Source organism: Arabidopsis lyrata, assembly GCF_000004255.2.
Source record: "Arabidopsis lyrata subsp. lyrata unplaced genomic scaffold ARALYscaffold_5, whole genome shotgun sequence".
Lineage (NCBI taxonomy): Eukaryota > Viridiplantae > Streptophyta > Magnoliopsida > Brassicales > Brassicaceae > Arabidopsis > Arabidopsis lyrata.
In genome coordinates, this window is record NW_003302551.1 from 18612629 (window position 1) to 18629817 (window position 17189).

General features: G+C 37.4%; 4 protein-coding genes across 6 annotated transcripts; 2 read left to right on the forward strand and 2 right to left on the reverse strand.

Annotated features, from left to right (window-relative positions):
• Positions 1–839: 839 nt before the first annotated feature.
• Positions 840–3021, forward strand: LOC9312510 (protein GIGAS CELL1). Its single transcript, XM_002876396.2, has 3 exons — positions 840–1267; positions 1556–1931; positions 2223–3021. The coding sequence occupies exons 2-3, from the start codon at positions 1569–1571 to the stop codon at positions 2607–2609; spliced, it is 750 nt and encodes a 249-aa protein (XP_002876442.1). The 5' UTR covers positions 840–1267; positions 1556–1568; the 3' UTR covers positions 2610–3021.
• Positions 3022–3404: 383 nt separating this feature from the next.
• LOC9312511 (SUMO-conjugating enzyme SCE1) lies at positions 3405–5217 on the reverse strand. The gene is made up of 5 exons (XM_002878130.2): positions 4866–5217; positions 4669–4752; positions 4010–4162; positions 3805–3918; positions 3405–3713 (listed from the first exon to the last, which is right to left on the reverse strand). The coding sequence occupies exons 1-5, from the start codon at positions 4932–4934 to the stop codon at positions 3651–3653; spliced, it is 483 nt and encodes a 160-aa protein (XP_002878176.1). The 5' UTR covers positions 4935–5217; the 3' UTR covers positions 3405–3650.
• A 462-nt stretch (positions 5218–5679) lies between these two features.
• LOC9314245 (FT-interacting protein 1) lies at positions 5680–9134 on the reverse strand. 3 transcript variants are annotated; one of them, XM_021026884.1, is made up of 3 exons: positions 8986–9134; positions 8335–8401; positions 5680–8247 (listed from the first exon to the last, which is right to left on the reverse strand). In XM_021026884.1, the coding sequence occupies exon 3, from the start codon at positions 8211–8213 to the stop codon at positions 5892–5894; it is 2322 nt and encodes a 773-aa protein (XP_020882543.1). In that variant the 5' UTR covers positions 8214–8247; positions 8335–8401; positions 8986–9134; the 3' UTR covers positions 5680–5891. The 3 variants fall into 3 exon arrangements, with proteins under 3 accessions (XP_020882543.1, XP_020882544.1, XP_020882545.1); XM_021026885.1 differs by having other exon boundaries at positions 9036–9117; XM_021026886.1 differs by lacking the exon at positions 8986–9134 and adding an exon at positions 8545–8563.
• A 3770-nt stretch (positions 9135–12904) lies between these two features.
• On the forward strand, positions 12905–17169 carry LOC9314246 (TBCC domain-containing protein 1). Its single transcript, XM_021024178.1, has 9 exons — positions 12905–13610; positions 14503–14643; positions 14786–15160; positions 15247–15351; positions 15481–15621; positions 15979–16182; positions 16289–16381; positions 16475–16586; positions 16689–17169. The coding sequence occupies exons 1-9, from the start codon at positions 13110–13112 to the stop codon at positions 16730–16732; spliced, it is 1716 nt and encodes a 571-aa protein (XP_020879837.1). The 5' UTR covers positions 12905–13109; the 3' UTR covers positions 16733–17169.
• Positions 17170–17189: the final 20 nt, after the last annotated feature.

Consider the following 17189-nt stretch of genomic DNA (forward strand, 5'->3'; position numbering starts at 1 on the left):
GGTGTTTTAAACATATTGGTGATTTGGTGACTTAATGAAGAAGAAGAAGTGGTGAAGCCATTCAAGTGGTTTGGTGAAGAAGAAGAAGTGGTGAAGCCATTCAAGTGGTTTGGTGAAGAAGAAGAAGTGGTGAAGCCATTAAAGTGGTTCGGTGAAGAAGAAGAAGAAATTGGGTGATTTATGGTTGGGTTTTAGATTGGGTCGGGTTTAATTTCGGTTATATTGAGTTTGTTTGGTTTTTTATCAGGTTTAGTTTGTAAACCGATTTAACCCAGAACCGTGGGGTTTTAGTGCTCGAACTATTGACTCGGTGACATTAAGCTATGGAACTTTTAATTGGAGGGGAAATAAGAATAAAACTTTGATTTCATGGACATATGGACCGGGGTTAAAGTTTGGGCTCTATCTGTTATGATGTCGTAGTTCTCGTGGGAAAATAGACCGTTTTTCCGAAAATTTACTATCTGAACTTATGTTCATTACTATGCAATGGTTTAACTTTAATGAATATGTGCCTGCTATGGTTGTGGTTAAGAATTTTTACTAATATATACCACCCACTTCAAATTTAGAACATGATGTAAATATATTTCTTATGTTTTGAATAATTCGGACCAATTAATATATGTATAAATTAATAAATATCATTGTTCTAAGTTCAAACTAACCTTATTAATTTTATAAAAAAATTTCTGTAAAAAAGAATTTCATGACTAATGTTGAAGAGAATCTCATTGACCATTTGAAAATTGTGTCAAATCTCGAAATCGGACGACGGTCGTGTCGGCTTCTTTCTCTGTAGGAAACAATTCGTCCGCACGGGATTACTCCCGTATTATATTCTTTAATGGCAAAGTAACGGTCAGATCTGTGTCCGTTGAACGGTTGGATCGGTAAGGCGTAGAGAAACTCCGGTAGGCTCTAACACAGACAAACTTTACTTGCATTAGGTTTTACAAGGGGTAAAACTGTACTCTCGGAGACAAGGAGCCGATTTGCTTAAGCGTTGATCCCGCCTGTGATGCAAAATTTGAATTTTTGTTTCACACGTGTGAGAGAGCCTTCTCTCGCACGTGCCAGGGCCGTCGGATTTGTTTCCTCATTATAATCCCGCTCAGGAGACGACCTTCAAAGATTGCCCAGATCGTCACTCTCCCCAAGAAAAGCTCTCTTCTCTCTCTCTCTCTCTCTCTCTCTCTCATTGTCTCTCTACACAGTCGAAGAGACCGTTTTGGAGTTCCTCAACAGCTTTATTGAAGATTCAAAGGTAAAAATCCATGGTGTTTCTTCTATCTGATTGCGTTTATAGACGTTAGGGGGGTTTTAGCGGTGTTCTTTTGACTCGATTTGAATTGGAAACGGTAGGTTTGTGATTTGATTTTGGGATTATTTGTGAGAAAGAAGATTTGTGTTCTCCGTTTCTTGATATTATTCTGGAAATTTGGGGTTGATTTTTTAGGAGAAATGAACGATTTGATTTCTGGGTACAAAACCCTAGGGTTTCTTCAAATCCTGGGGCATTTCTCTAATTGAATCTATGTTCTTGTTTTTTCAGCGACGTTATCAGAATGCCAGAAGCAAGAGACCGAATCGAGAGGCCTGTGGATTACCCGGCTATATTTGTCAACAGACGCAGTAACGGTGTGTTACTTGACGAGCCAGATTCACGGCTTAGTTTAATTGAATCTCCGGTGAATCCAGAAACTGGGTCAATGGGACGAGGATCTTTGGTTGGAACAGGCGGGCTTGTGAGAGGCAATTTCAGTACATGGAGGCCTGGTAATGGTAGAGGTGGTCACAGTCCATTTAGATTGTCACAGGGAAGAGAGAATAATATGCCCATGGTGTCTGCTAGGCGTGGAAGAGGTCCTAGTTTGTTGCCTTCTTGGTATCCTAGAACACCTCTACGTGATATAACTCATATTATGCGGGTAATTTCACCAGCACTTTTGTGTTTACCTGTTGATTCTTCTATGTATAATCGGTTTTGGTCTGGCATGGGTTTTGCTTTGCAGCTTGGTTAATTGTTTTTTGCTGAGTCTTAGTTTCCTCCATTTGAGCTGAATTGGGATTCTGCTACTGAAATGTTTGTTAAAGGGTAGCTGTTTCTTAATAATCATAGTACGCTTGCTTAGCCTATTTGATTAAGTTGAATAATAGATCTGTTGCCATAAGGCTTGCTTAGCCTGGCGATTTATACTGTTTACACTCTTGAACTACAGACTATTGAGAGAAGAAGAGGAGCTGGGATTGGAGGAGACGATGGCCGAGATATTGAGATCCCAACTCATCAACAAGTTGGTGTTCTTGAATCTCCAGTACCACTGTCAGGAGAACACAAATGCTCAATTGTGACTCCTGGTCCATCTGTGGGATTCAAGCGTAGTTGCCCACCATCAACTGCTAAAGTCCATAAGATGTTGCTTGACATCACTAAAGAGATAGCTGAGGAAGAAGCAGGCTTCATCACACCCGAGAAGAAGCTACTCAATTCTATTGACAAAGTTGAGAAAATTGTGATGGCGGAGATCCAGAAATTGAAGAGCACTCCTCATGCTAAAAGGGAAGAGCGGGAGAAGAGGGTACGGACTTTAATGTCAATGCGATGATCCACATTTTGGAGGAGAGACGAGAGAGGTATCTGCATAAAGGTGCCTGCACAGTGAGTACATCATCTTCTTATGATATCACAGTGGATCTATAGGTCATCTCTAATGACATATCTTCACAAGTTCGGTGATTTCTTAGACTTGTATCATTTGCTGATGATTTTACTTGAAGCGTCAATCATCTTTTGACGATTTTATAGGATACTCGTTTTGAAAAATCATTGTTCTGATGATAGAATAGATCAGGAATCATCTGCTGATGATGATATCATAGGAAAGGTGAATTATAGTTCACACATTTCATATTCTGAAGTGTCTTCACTTGTAGACGATTTTGGCTTGTAGAAGAATTTCATTCTTGTTGTACTTTGAATAATTGAGTTGTATATAAGTATTGAATTTTGGTTCTATTGCTTGAAAATGGTGACATCCGTTTGCCTATCTATCTCTGTAGACTTGATCTCGTTGCTAAATCACAAAGTTCTGTATAATATATTCCAAGTTTGCTAACCCAATCATTGACAAACAAAATTGTTAAAAAGTTAGCAAACAATTTAATAACAAGCACTAAACCTACTTCAAATGTGTAAAATCAGTGATGTAGTAAATTTTATTGGAGTATTTACCAGAAAAAAAAAGAGTAAATTTTATTTGAGTAAAGGTTTCGACTTTCAAGTGTTAAATCTTGTTTCACGTTAGAAATATATTTACTTCTTGATTCACACAACTAAGATTCGTTACTATTTGGAATGAAGACTTCATATACTTAACTTGGTAGAATTTGGACAACACTCATGAACGACCAGAGAACATAGTTATGTATTATATAGAAGCAACACCAACTGAATCAGTACCAAGAATATTAACAGTTAAATAGAGAAAAAAAGAACTGAGTTTCTTCGAAAATAAATAGATTACAGTGTCTTAAGGTGCCAAAATGAGGAGTTTTCAATCACCCAATGACATCTAAACACAATGACACAAGACGAGAAAATATTCAGAGCATGTCATCAGTTTTGGTGCGTTCTCTCTTTTGAGGTTTTAGACAAGAGCAGGATACTGCTTGGACTGCAGCTTGACCCTTTTCTTGTACTCAACTGGATCCTGCACAATCATCAACAATCACTCGACTTAGTTCCTTCCCATGTTTCAAAACCTATTAAAAGTGTTCAGAGTTTTAGTTTTCTAAGTGTACCTGACAGAAAAGATGATAACCATCGGTCTGTGCAGGGTCAGCGGGATTAGGCGTGTCAAGTAAATCTTGAATACCAACAAGAATCTGCTTCACGGTGATGGCTGGTCTCCATCCCTATCGATATACACATAACAAAAGAGAGCTTGAGGGCAAAGCTGGATTTGCTCAAGGAGAAATGAAAAGAAAGAAACACAATAGTACTTACGTAATCCTCGTTAAGGATAGAGAGACAGACAGTTCCAGATGGATAGACATTAGGGTGAAAAAACCCTTGGGGGAATTTGCATTTTGGAGGTTTGCTCGGATAATCCTCACTGAAGTGCATCGTTAATGGGAAGAATCCACCTTCCCAATCAGTCTGCAGCAGAGACATGTAAAATTAGCTATGAACAACACTAAAGATGGATATAAGCATTTGCTCTTGTAGTAACACTCTTATTAGCCATGTCAGGTAAAATCAAAGTAAGATACACAGCAGAGTTCATATTCAAGGTCGTATTCAATACAAAAATTATATGCACCAATTTTAAAACATCACATATAAGATAAACAAGGAGATAGATACACAGCTACTCTTTCCACTAAGATTCATATTAGATAATCTTCCAAGGTTCTATGTGAATGCAAAAGAATAATTAACATGAGAGAATCATCCACCAGAATCACAGAGAAAAAAAGGGAAGAGGTTGGTGAAGCTTACAAGTTTGAAGACATAAGAATCAGAAAATGATAAAAACAAAGACTTTACCGTCCAAATCAATAAACCCTAATTTAAATCTCTTTATGTAGCTACTAGCAATCAGAAGTTAAACAAGCAAAGGTATAAGAAAACTGAAGAACCCTAATTTCACGATTGATACTTACCCCAGCTTTACCAGGTATAGTGCAATGCCACACCATTAGATTCACAGTTCCATCCTGCCCCGTCTCCGGCTTTGCCACAAAACCCTAAATTTCACCATCAACAAGAAAAAACCCAATCAGGAATCAGAGACCAAAAACAATCAAACGAAACCCAAAACCCATAAATCAAAATCACGAATTAAAACAAATTCACTTACATGAGGATGATTCTTCCTCCACGATTTCCTCTCTTCAGCTAAACGACCACGAGCGATTCCACTAGCCATATCTCTCTCTCTCTCTCTTTAGAATCTCACTCTACAATATCTCAATCTCTCTCTCTCTCTTCTGATTTGTCTCGCTCGCTCTCCAATCTCTATCTCTCTATATAACTCGAAGAAGACACAAGAGGAGATTGGGGGAAGAAGGAATGTGAAGTTACAGATTTGCCCCTATGTTAAAGCCTTAGAAGGGTAATCGGAGTATCGTACGGTCCAGATTTCGCGGCGAATAAATGTCCTTTCGTCCTACTTCCTCCACTTTAATGGATATTGACCGGTCAATTATTTAATTTTAACCAATTATAATTATTATCTATCATAAAAACAAAATAAAAAGACGTAAAGAAAAAGTCAATGGATAAAATGTGGCGTGAAACCTACGCGATGAAACCCAAAAAGCTACCAAAAGATTCTCTCTCTGCCATAACGTATCCCATTTGTCACGTGGCCCATTACCAAATCTGGGCCCATAATTTTGTGTTCTTAACTCTTAAGCTTGCTTCGATTATTCCCTCTTCATCTTAATGGTGGTGGGTCAGTGTAGAATAAGTATCTAATTACTACTAGTTGCAAAACAATTGTCAAATAAAATTCAAAGGTTTGGGTAAGATTGTTATTTTATTGGTTATAACTTTTGTATTCAAACTTGTATTTGACCAAAAGACCAAACCATTGTCAACCTCTAATCTCACCAGCAACCAACCAGTGGCACCAAACTCCTAAAGCTCCAGTGATAAACACAAAAACCAGAGAGGCAGAGATTATGACTTACTAACCAGAGACGAGAACATCAAAACCACACAAGATACTTCTTTACTACTTTCAAACAAAAGTCTTAATAATGCTAAAAGACAAACGGAGACATCATAACCATCACCAAGAAAAGAGTCATCATGACATTTTTAACAACAAACTAACAAGTCTGGAGGCATTTTCTTTGGGATTGTAAGCAGTTTTTCCAGGTCAGAGCATGCAATCAGTTCTTGCAGGAAGCCTCCTGAAGAAATTGAGAGGAACAGATGGTAGTTTGTATCTGAACCTCGGATGTCTCAGAACATAGATTCCAATACAAAGAGCCACAACCTGGAAAGGTGTCACATAGAGAATAACTGCGGCAATCAAGCAGAACAAGACGAAGAGTGCTGTCGCACGCGGATCACGCCAGCTTAGCAGAGACTGAAGCCTTTCTCCTTGTGTTGCAAGATCACCTACCACTGTTTGAATCCTCCCAGCAATACTCCTCAACCTGTCATACCTCATCCTGACGATGTCAGATGGTCGGGAAGTAGGAAAAGTGTCGAACTCTTCATCTAGCTCGTCGGGGTGGGCTGAGTCAGCGTGAGAGAGACGTGTGTCCATGTGAGGAGGATGCCTCGGTCTCCAACGGTAATACCAGACACCGATGAGGAAGAGGTAGAGGAAGATGGTGGGCAAGATTAGTTCGGGATAGAGCACAAGGATGATGAACAAGAGATGGATCAAGACTGTTGTGATCGGATTCTTCCAGTTGCAGATCTGTTCGAACCATTTTCCTACTGCGATTAACCCACTCAAAACTCCCATAATCCTGAAAAAGTTTGCTTTGCTTCTCCGCATACTCCACATGTGAGAACCCACATCAAGCATATACTCAACTACTTCTTTCCTTAGAGGCGGTTCTGCTCGGGTCAACCTCATCGATACAATCTGAGTCGCTTGATGCCTCAAGTTATCAAGCTGGCTAACAGTTAGAGGATGGATGTAATGCATCTTCGGTAAGAGAGGCAGTGAGTACATATACATCATGTTGAGCAATGAAGAGCAAGTGAACCTCACAGCCAAGTGAATTTCTCCCATTTTCTTGACTCCGTTAGGATGGAGCACCAAAAGAGGGTATGAATGTGTGTAAACTCGATCAGTCTCGAGAGTAGAAAGCCTGATTCTTACCTTCCCAATTCTTGAATCTTTTGCTCCTCCATTCTTCTCACCTCCATGGAGATGGCAGTTATCAAAAACTCCAACAGTAACAACAGTACATGGATCAAAAACCTCCCAAGTATATTGCTCGTTCCATCTTGGGGTAAAGCTGTCAATGATTGTCCGAGTTCGAATCCATTTCTGTCCATACTTTGCCACACAATATGCATCTGTGGTTCCCCTACCGTCTTTAGTTTTCATAGGCATCAGACCTGTCGCATTTAGTATCCCCAACTCCAGCACACCGATATTAGGCTTCCATAGTTGTTTCGCTGTTGGTCTAAGATCACTACTGTAATGCGTAGACTCATCAAGAACGTGATACCCTCCTTCTAAACAGATTCTCATGTGAATCCTGCTAGCGAATTTGGTCTCCTTCTTCTCTCCATCGACCATAATATGCTTCTCGAGGTTATACCACCTGCTGTTCACCGGTTTGTGGTCAAATCTTCTGTCCAAATACTGCAACGGGATCGCACATCTCCCCAAGACTTCATCTTTGTTAGGAGCAACTCTGTCTTCCACGCTGAGGATCAAAGGTTCCTCAAATGGCTCTGCTGCTACAAACATCAAATCCTCATTCCACATCGGATTAATAGTCCTGCTCTGTGATACTCTAGTCCTCAACGCCTGGTTTCCCACTATAGCCTTCACATAAACCTCAGGATATCTTTGCTTATCACTTGGTATCAAATCTTGAGCTTCAATTACATTAACCCTGAGGTACCAAAGCTTAGGAGACAGATAAACCTTGGAACGGATGTTGGCAAGAGCATCAGTACCACTAACAGTTGCAGCATCAGAGTGCCAAGCTTCAGGGAAGGCTTCATCAGCTTGAGTACCAAACCAAACAGCCAGCATAAGCTCTCCCTTGACTTTATCACCTTTCCTATCCTCGAGCCTATACCATTGCGGGGCCAAGGGACTATCAGGAGGAACTCTCTTAGGTACCTCATTCAAATCAAACACAACCCGACCAATCAAATCATCTTTCACAACATCCTTGTCCTTGACAGTAGCTTCAAGGAAAGAAGCTTGAATCCTATCTTTAGAAAAGGCGAAAACTTGGTTCCACTCAGGATTAGATTTCTTCTCGAAATGCCTAGTGGTACCTTTGTAGTTTCCAAGCTTAACCTCAACATAAGGGTCACAACTACCAGTCATATCCTTCCCAGGTAACTCCTTTGCCTTAACCACTCGGACATAAAGATACTGCATCTGCTCCACGAGGTCATAAGTGCTGGTCAGCTTATCTCCAGAGATTTTTCCTCCACCGAGATGAGGTCTCGTCTCCTTCAAGGAGAAATCTTCAGGAGGTGGTCTCTGCATCTTGCAGGCTTTAAGAAGACACTAAACAAAGTTCCTACACAGTTCCAAAACACCACAAAAACGATTATTAAAACACTCAACATTCAAGAAAGCCAAAAAGGGTAACAAAGATTAGACTTACAGAGTAATAATGGGTTTGGTGGATTTGAGAACACAGCTACTTTCTTCTCCACTTCAAATCACTAGATCTGAGACAAAAACACCATTTCAAGGAGAGTTAAGAGAAGAAAGTAGGTGATGAAAATGCAGAGAAATAATAAAGAGGATTTCAAGTTGAAAAAGAATCTCGAATAAAGCATCGTATATTTTTCTAGATCTTAAACAAAGAAACCTCGTTAGTATCTCCGAGGCAGAATCTAACGGCACAAAATCATGAATCCAAAATAAAAAAAAAATAAAGAGAAACAGAGTTTTCAACTTCCATCGAGAGAAAACATATACTTTTTTTTTTTTCTTCTCGGAAACACAAACCAAAAAACAATGACGCAACGCGAATTACGCTTGTGGCTGAAGAAGATTTAAAACCCAATCTCTTCTTTCCACTTTTTTGTTTCTCGATGTCAATGAGAGACAACACCAAACACAGAAAACAACGACAGAGAGAAAATAAAAGCAGAGAGCATGCGAGTTGGAGAAAACAGCCATTAGAGTAAGTTACAACCAAGAAAAAAAACAGACAATACACTACTCAATCACATCCTCAAAATCCATAGAAAAAGAGGCAGTTGGGCGAGAATCAACCAAAAAAAAAAGGACACCTAGGAAGACAAACCTTAGAGAAAAAACTATTATACAGAAGAAGCATGGATCAGAATAAGAGACCGATTAGACAGTCTTCTCCTCCATAATTAAATAAGAAAAGAGTCAAGTACTCTCCTCTCTTCTTCCTCGTTTTTTCAACCCAAATTAAATTTCATTTTTTAAAAAAGAGAAGAAGACAAGTAGAGGCACTGGGGAAACTTCTAGAGAGAGAAAAGAAGATGAGTAAAATAAAAGAGTTTTTGTGTGCTCTCTCTCTCTCTCGTTTTGTTGTCGTCTTTTTCTTCTTTCCGTCGCTTTTTCTACAGTTTCCTTTTTTTCCTACTCGGTGAAATATAAAAAAAAAAAAGACACGCAAGGCACACAAAATCGAGGTGGGGTCCACTTAAAAAAAAAAAAAACACGCAAGACATACTTCTCCGTTTTGAAATCCCTCTATACACGTGTGGAGACGGTTCTGCGTAATCTTTCAACGGCGGTCAATATTAAAATAAAATTAATTAATCTCTGTTATAAATAATTAACTTACTATTATGGAATTTTAGAGACGAATTATTGCATAATTGTGCAATTTATTTGGCAACTCAAGAAAATGAAAACACTATGGCACTAAATGGTAACATCAAAACTAAATTCAGTTCAATTCAGCCAGATTCAACAATTTTTTCAACACTAATAGATATGTAGATATATTTATTTTTGGTAAAAATTCAGATAATAACGAATACACAATTCGAATTAAAATATTTTGGATATGAAAATTACAAATCAAATTTATATTATGAAATAAGTCATACTATACATATACATATACGATATTGAATCATTCAGACACATAAAATAACTACCAGAATAGACAAGGGACGAATTTATGTTCGAATAATTATAGATAGTTTGGATAATTTTAATAAGTTTAAGCTAATCTAAAATAAATTTTTAAAATTCGCAAAAACAACTCAAATATATGCTAAAATATTTTTTAAATATCAAATTTTTGATAATTCTCGTAATCATTCTCGTCATATTATTGATTAAACTACTGGATGATAATAAAAAATTATAGATAATCTTTATTTTACTATCATGTTAGTTTTTGAAATTAATTTTTCAAAAATGTTTTGACAAAAAATTTAATTATTTACATATTTTTAATAGTTCAAAAATTAAATATGATAAAATAATTCAATTTTGCTAACCAATATATTATTTATATTAGTATTAGTTTTAGATAATTTTAGTATTTATTTGTTAATATAAGAGTTACTTAGACAATTAGATAATTTTATTTAGTTATTCTATTGATTAAGATTCATAATTATTAGACGATATTTTTTCAGTTTAAGTCTTAATTATTTTGACAGATTTTACCAAAAATCACAAAAAAAATCAGCTAGATTCAGCAGTTACCATTTAAAAATATAAAAATTCAGCTAGATTCAGCTAAAAATTACTAAAAATTCAGCCAAATTTCGTAATTCAGCTAGATTCAGCCAAATTCCTCGGTTAGATCCTATGCAAAAAGAAAGGAGGAGTCATTGGATCCCTCGGTGTTTTGCAGTCTCCCGTTTTAGTGAAGCATACGTACATTTATACGAAAAGCCGTATTTTGCTTTTTGGGGTCCCATTTCGTTTTATCTTGTTGTCTGGTCAATACAGTAGTTTTTTTTTAATCTTTCTTTCTTTCAAAATTTACCTTAAACGTCTGAATCTCAATCACCATCATAATTCCTACATTTATGTGTTTTGTCTATCTACACATGTGCATGTTTTTTTACTTGATATAGGATTTTCATCTTCGTTTATCCAACCAAACCAATAAATGGATTTTTCATTTGTATTTGTCATGTGACTTGCTTGCTTTGCTGGTCACTGCTTTTGCTTCTTTACAAGTTTTTCTTTTCTTTCTATAAAAAAAAACATCATGATGTGTTCAAGAAAATACTTTGGGTAAAATTCCAAATGTATATTACCAAATGGATAAAAATGGACTGTTGAGTTTAAAACACGTTAGCGAACTCTTCTTTTGTCTTGGTATGTACTTTATTAGGTATAAACCGAAAATGGAAATCATCCACACTTTCGGAGCAATTGTTACAAATATACGATTATCACTTGAAGAGGAGTCGACCTGTTGGTCCAGGCCAGAGATCGATTCCCCTCAAGTGCGAAAGTGTTAGTCATTTCCATTTTGCCAAAAGCTTTTACCTGGTCTTCCCCGGACCCTGGGGGATTAAGGGCTTCGGCCCCGAACCTCCTAGTTATCAAAAAATATATATATATATACGATTATCTTTCTACCGACTAATGTGGACTAAAAATAATTCAGTTTACAAAACCAAGTTATGGAATATCTAAATACGTAGGTATACGGACAAAATGTGTCCATTTGTCAGCAAAGTTTTATTTATTAGTTTATACAGTATAAGACAAGAGTTGGACATATTTAGTAGTTTAAATTGCATATGTTTTATCTGTTGCCTGTTCTAATAAAATTTTTTTTTGTTAAATAATTCTTAGTATCGAAATGGTCTCGTGGTCGTGGCACCTTTAAATCCGCAGAGGCCGTCTTTTACTTTTCGTTCTATCTTTATGATGTGCCACCGATTAATTAAGCGAATGCTTCTGCTCCAAGTATTTGGACATAATTTAATCAAAAGTATTTGCTACTTTACACGGACCATAATCTAATTTTAAAAGAGGAAAAAAGACAGGGAAGATCTTGGTAGTCGCTGAATTGACACGTGTCGTTCATGTTTCGATCAGATTTGTATAGCTTCGACTTGAAGGATTGCAATCCACCGTTTACCACTGAGACACTGAGTTACCGACTACGATCATAATTAAAACTAATATAATTTGATAAGTGTAATAAGAAGACAAATATGCAAAAGTAACACTTTGTAAATTGTACCATATATATCTAAAAAAAATACTGTATAGTTGTAAGAGAGTTATAAACAACTTTTTTTTTTATCTCTCGATTAGAAATATATAGAAAGTGATTAGTGCGTTAAACTTTGTAACCAGTTACCAAAATATATTACTCCAGAGGTTTAAAGACAACGTTACGAAAATTGTTTCGTCGCAATTGTGTAAACGAATCATGTCACCATTGACATTTGGACGGCTCTTAACAAAAAGAAAGAAAAAAAACCTATCTTAAACGTTCGCGATAAACTGTTTTTTTTTTTTCTTAATATATTTATATAAAAAGAAAAGTTTTATTTACTCGACAATACTCAGTTAGCTGATTAAACATGATAAACCCAAAAATCCAAAAGTTGATAGTGTTCACTTTCCTATAATTTTTTGAAAACATTTTTCTTAAACAAGCGGAACATGATTGAATTGCAACAATGTTATCGAGTTATGAGTTTTTGTCACATGCTCAGCCCAAACTTCCTAATTTTATACTCTATCCGTTCTTTTATAAGTGATGTTTTAAGCTTTGTTTTTAAATAGATGTTGTTTTTAGTTTTTAATGCAAAATTAGTTAAATTTTTTATTAATTTTGACTATTTATATTATGTACATTATTTTTTTTTAATTGATTGATTCGATAATAAATAATATTTTAGTTTAGAAATAAAAAAAATTAAATAATTTTCTAATCTATGTGCATTCTCCTAAATATCATTTATCGTATAAAATAACAGAAAGAATATTTTGTTTTCTAGTAAACCTCTAACAATATTAAGTAACAGTGACAAACTTACAAGTTTTTAGGTAACCAAGTAAAATATTTCCCTTTTCTAAAACCTAATTATGAGTTATGATTATCACCTTTTTTTCTTTTGACGAACGTTTATCACCTAACTTATTGCAATAATGGCCTAACTAAAAATTAAATGCGACTTGCATTCAATTCTCAAATGGGCCTCTTTACTTAACTTCATCTGACGTGTCATAGCTCAGATCAAAGGTTAATCTACTACTAAATCCAACGACCAAAAAGAAACGAAGCGTACGTTACTAACGTACACGTGCACACACTGTAACCATCTCTCTCTCTTCGCTTCTCCTTCAATGAAATGATTCGTCAGCCAAAGAAAGATCTGCAGCTTCACCACCGGACCAGTCTCTCTCTATCTCTATCTCTCCTCTCTCTGTCTCTCGACCTCGCGCCACGAATCAATCATGACTGAAGAACAAGACCTCATCGACCAATCACCACCGCCTTCAGCACCCGACCCTGAACCAAACCCGAATCCGAATTCAGTAATCCATCCGAGGCGTGTCTCTTTCGAGCACGGACTCCTCCCGATCCAGAAGCTCGTTTTTACCGACCCGATCCAAACCTTAGCACCTGTCAAGCAGAAGCTAGCCGATGCCGCTTCTAATAACCGCGTTGGATCGGCTGTAATCGCCGACGTTCTCCAGATCTCCGGCGACCATGCGCGTCTCGTTCTCGAGACTCTCGGTTCGGTGCTTCATTCCGAGTCTGACCCTCTGGTTCGGGCGAAACCTGAGGAAGTTGATTCTGTCGGAGCTGATTTGCGGGATCTAATTTTGTTCCTCTACATTCAATCGTATAAGAAGTTGCTTCCTAGGACGCATAAGGACTCCGCAGCGGTGGCTGATGTATGGCCCTCGACTTCAGCTTTTGATGGATACTTGTCTGCGTTATCGCCAATTCAGGCAAGTTTCTTACTTTTTTTGGCCTTCTTTTTATAATGTGCCTCAAAACATATCCAACTATCCCAGCGCCTACGTTTTGTTTGGTATTGAAATGGAACTGTTGTACTGGAGTATGGAATTGGAACGTGGTAGAGAATAAACTTATTTCCATTTTGCAATGGATTTAATTGAAATTTGCAATGCAAGTTCATTTGATTTACCTGAAACTTAGAGTTAAGCAATGTCAGAAATTTGGGTGTTTCATTGATTGATGGTGGATATAGTTTCTCGATATCTGTTGGTACCAATACTCAATTGGGAAGATGCTTGTATTCACATATTGACTTAGAAGGTGCATCAAGTAAGCATGCTAATGTTAATGTTGCTGAAGTATGTTACTTTAAGTATCACTACATAATACATGTATGATGAATCTTTGCTGAAAGGATGGCTTTGTATCTTTTTTTTTATTCGGGTAATATTCTCCGTATTCTCCTCTTTTAATTGCCAGTCCCTTTTCTTTGATGACTCTGGGGTAATGGTAAGTCTACAAACTAAGAGTTAAACACTCGTCAGCTTGCTTTGTTTTGTGGTTTGGAATCTGATTCTTGTTCCGTAGTCCCTTATTTTGGTTGGTCCTTCCACGTGGTTTATTTGGCGATAGTGCTAGCCTGCTAGGTGTGTTCTTGTATTTGACTCAGTCTCCAGTCCTGTGTATTCTGAATTTCTGGTTCCTGTTTTTGGTATGGCTGGTCTATTGAGTCTTGTAGAAAACAGTCATATAATCTTAAGCTTTTCAGTGTTTTCAACAGTCACTGTTCTTTGGTATGTTATCGTTTCCCATCACATGAGTCAAAACAACTTTATTGGAACTAAAATTGTTAATTATATCCCCTCTTCATCATTTCTGCAGCTTGTTCGCAGCAACAGCCGTCGATTTATGCCATCACAAGCAGATGATGAAGCTCATCAGTTGTCATATTTGCAAAAACATTTAGCAAACATCATTTCTCTCCTTGCAGAGCCTGTGGAGGGAGAAGGAGATGAATCATTGGTAAGTTCTAATCTTTCTTATTTTCTCAGGGGATGTCATTGTTCTACGGTACAAGAATATAAAATTCTGATGTTGGGATAAGAATATTTCAGGAACTGAAATAGAACACAAGTTAATTTTTTGCTTGTCCAATATCCTTCAGGTTCTCTCTATGGAGGCTTTCGAGCACCTGGGTTTTCTTGTTCAGTTTGGTGATAAGGGATCTGATGTATCTCCATTGAGCCAAGCTACTCCTTTTTTTGCAAATTCTGATCCGGATATGCCTGCTGTTCCAGTCCCCGCTTCCCAAGTGCATGACTGGCTTCTGCAAAACATAGCTTCCGCTTTAGAAAGCATTACTGAGAGAATTTCTGGAAAAGAGAATGGACCTTCTAACGATCAAGATGATGCGATGTCAGATGTTTGTGCTGCTCCGAACAAGGTTGCACCTAGTACTAGAGGCCCGTGTTTAATCGAGGGAGTCTCCAAGACTTCACTTGTTAAGCAGGCCTCCGATCTAAGGGGTAGATCTGTGAAGGTCTGACTGTTCCTTGTTCCATTTTTTCTTCCAGTCATGGAGTCTCTGTGCACGCATGTCAACTCCTTGTTTTGTGTATTTTGCAGGTTGTCAATTGCCATGATTCTGTAATTTATCTTTTAGCACCATTGCGATATGCAACTGTGCACGGATGTTCTGATACTACTATAGTTTTGGGAGCTGTTGGCAAAGTATGGAAACAATGCTTCTTCCTTCTTTATCGTTTTCGGAGATAGTCAAAGCAACATTTAACAAGTTAGAATATCTGCCAACTTTTACGAGAAGATGTAGCAAACATATTTCCTTATTTATTTCTGCAGGCATTAAAAGTTGAGCACTGTGAGAGAGTTCATGTGATTGTAGCTGCCAAACGAGTGTGCATTGCCAATTGTCGTGAATGTGTATTCTTCTTGGGAGTCAATCAGCGACCACTTATTGTTGGTGATAACCACAAACTACAGGTGAAGCTTCTCTTTAAGATTGAGGGTTAATTTACAAGCTTTATGTCATGCTGCTCTTATTTACATTTCTGGTATTAAGGTAAAATTTGTTATGTGGCTAGACTTCTCGCTAGCTTTAGTTAGGTTAATAAGCCGTTTCGGACACGTCATTGAGTCTAGTGGAAACAAACTTGGAGGGGTTGTCTATCTCATTACTTATGGCATTGTAGAAAGATCATTTATAGATACCTTTAGTCAGATGCTTTCTCAATAAGGTTTTACTGGTTTTTAAGAATGTGGGCATTGTCAGATATTGCTTCTAGTGATTATGAGCTTCTGTTGTTTTAAAGTGATGGCATCAATTTGACTTTGTTTCAGGTCGCTCCATATAATACATTTTACTCTCATTTGGAAGAGCACATGGGTGAGGTAGGGGTTGAGCCAACAATCAACAAATGGGACAAACCATTGGCTCTGGGAGCAGTAGACCCACATGACTCACTGTCACACCCTGCCGGTGTTGCTGATGCACAGGCTGAATCAGCTGCTTCTGTAGACCCTGACCAGTTCGTTAACTTTTTGGTATATTAATATTTTTTGCTCTAATTTTTACGCCAATAACTGGTGAATGCTTTTCATGAAGCATCTAATGACGTCTTTATCTATGGTATCAATGACTATGGTGCAGATCCCAAACTGGTTTAGCGGCGAGGAGACTGGTTCGACGAAAGACAATCCATTTCCATTGCCAGATACTTATATGGCAGCTCAGCAGAGAAACGTATGTTTTGATTTTAGTATGAAACCAAATAACAAATGTACTTGTTGTCTTTGTCGAAATCTGATCTCGTAACCCCATTTTTTGTATCATCAGCTTAAGAACTTCGAAGAAACAAGACGATCGTTAAAAGAAGCGCCTTTGGAAGAAAACCGGAAACGAGAGCTATCAAGTGCACTCCATGTTTATTTCAAAGATTGGCTTTACGGTACGAACTTTTTTTATGAATCGATCCCTACACTACTTTATTTATGTGCATCATTCATTAGGTTTTGACTTTGTCTCTGTGCTTTTTATGCATATTTAACAGCATCTGGAAATATAAGGCAACTATACTGCCTACAAGGTGACTAAAAAGAATAATAGACCAAGCGGAAAATGTGTCGTTCCTGTAGAGCTCCCTCGATCATATTTGGCATATTGCTACTGAAGAAACCCTCAAAGACCAAAAAAAAAAGAAGAAGAAAAAAAGGAGAAATCAGCCTGATTCAGTGATTTGTAGTTTGGAACCAATACGCACCACGTAACTTATCTGCACAGAATAACTCCCTTAAAGCTTTCCTTTAGATTATTATTTTCTTGATTTCTGCTTTTGTTTCTTTGACATTTCTTCGATCTCTCGTTTTTGTTCCCGTCTCTTTTGAAAATCTCATCTCCGAATAGAGCATGAAGACTTGAATCGTTATAAGTTACAACTTGTAAGCAAAACTTTTTTGATTGTCTTGTCTTGGTCTTCATAGATGTAAGCGAACGCAAGAGTTAGGCTACCATGTTAGAAGCAAATTTCCGAAGCTTTTGAGCTCAGACATTT

Bases quoted from the DNA above. Each gene is read 5' to 3' on its own strand.
- LOC9314246 (XM_021024178.1), top strand. From the start codon at position 13,110: ATGACTGAAGAACAAGACCTCATCGACCAATCACCACCGCCTTCAGCA. The intron at 16,183-16,288 runs GTATATTAATAT...ACTATGGTGCAG, and splicing joins ACCAGTTCGTTAACTTTTTG to ATCCCAAACTGGTTTAGCGG. The intron at 16,587-16,688 runs GTACGAACTTTT...CATATTTAACAG, and splicing joins TTTCAAAGATTGGCTTTACG to CATCTGGAAATATAAGGCAA.
- LOC9312510 (XM_002876396.2), top strand. From the start codon at position 1,569: ATGCCAGAAGCAAGAGACCGAATCGAGAGGCCTGTGGATTACCCGGCT. The intron at 1,932-2,222 runs GTAATTTCACCA...CTTGAACTACAG, and splicing joins ATATAACTCATATTATGCGG to ACTATTGAGAGAAGAAGAGG.
- LOC9312511 (XM_002878130.2), bottom strand. From the start codon at position 4,934: ATGGCTAGTGGAATCGCTCGTGGTCGTTTAGCTGAAGAGAGGAAATCG. The intron at 4,753-4,865 runs GTAAGTGAATTT...GGTGAAATTTAG, and splicing joins GGAGGAAGAATCATCCTCAT to GGTTTTGTGGCAAAGCCGGA. The intron at 3,714-3,804 runs GTACACTTAGAA...ATGATTGTGCAG, and splicing joins GTTATCATCTTTTCTGTCAG to GATCCAGTTGAGTACAAGAA.
- LOC9314245 (XM_021026884.1), bottom strand. From the start codon at position 8,213: ATGCAGAGACCACCTCCTGAAGATTTCTCCTTGAAGGAGACGAGACCT.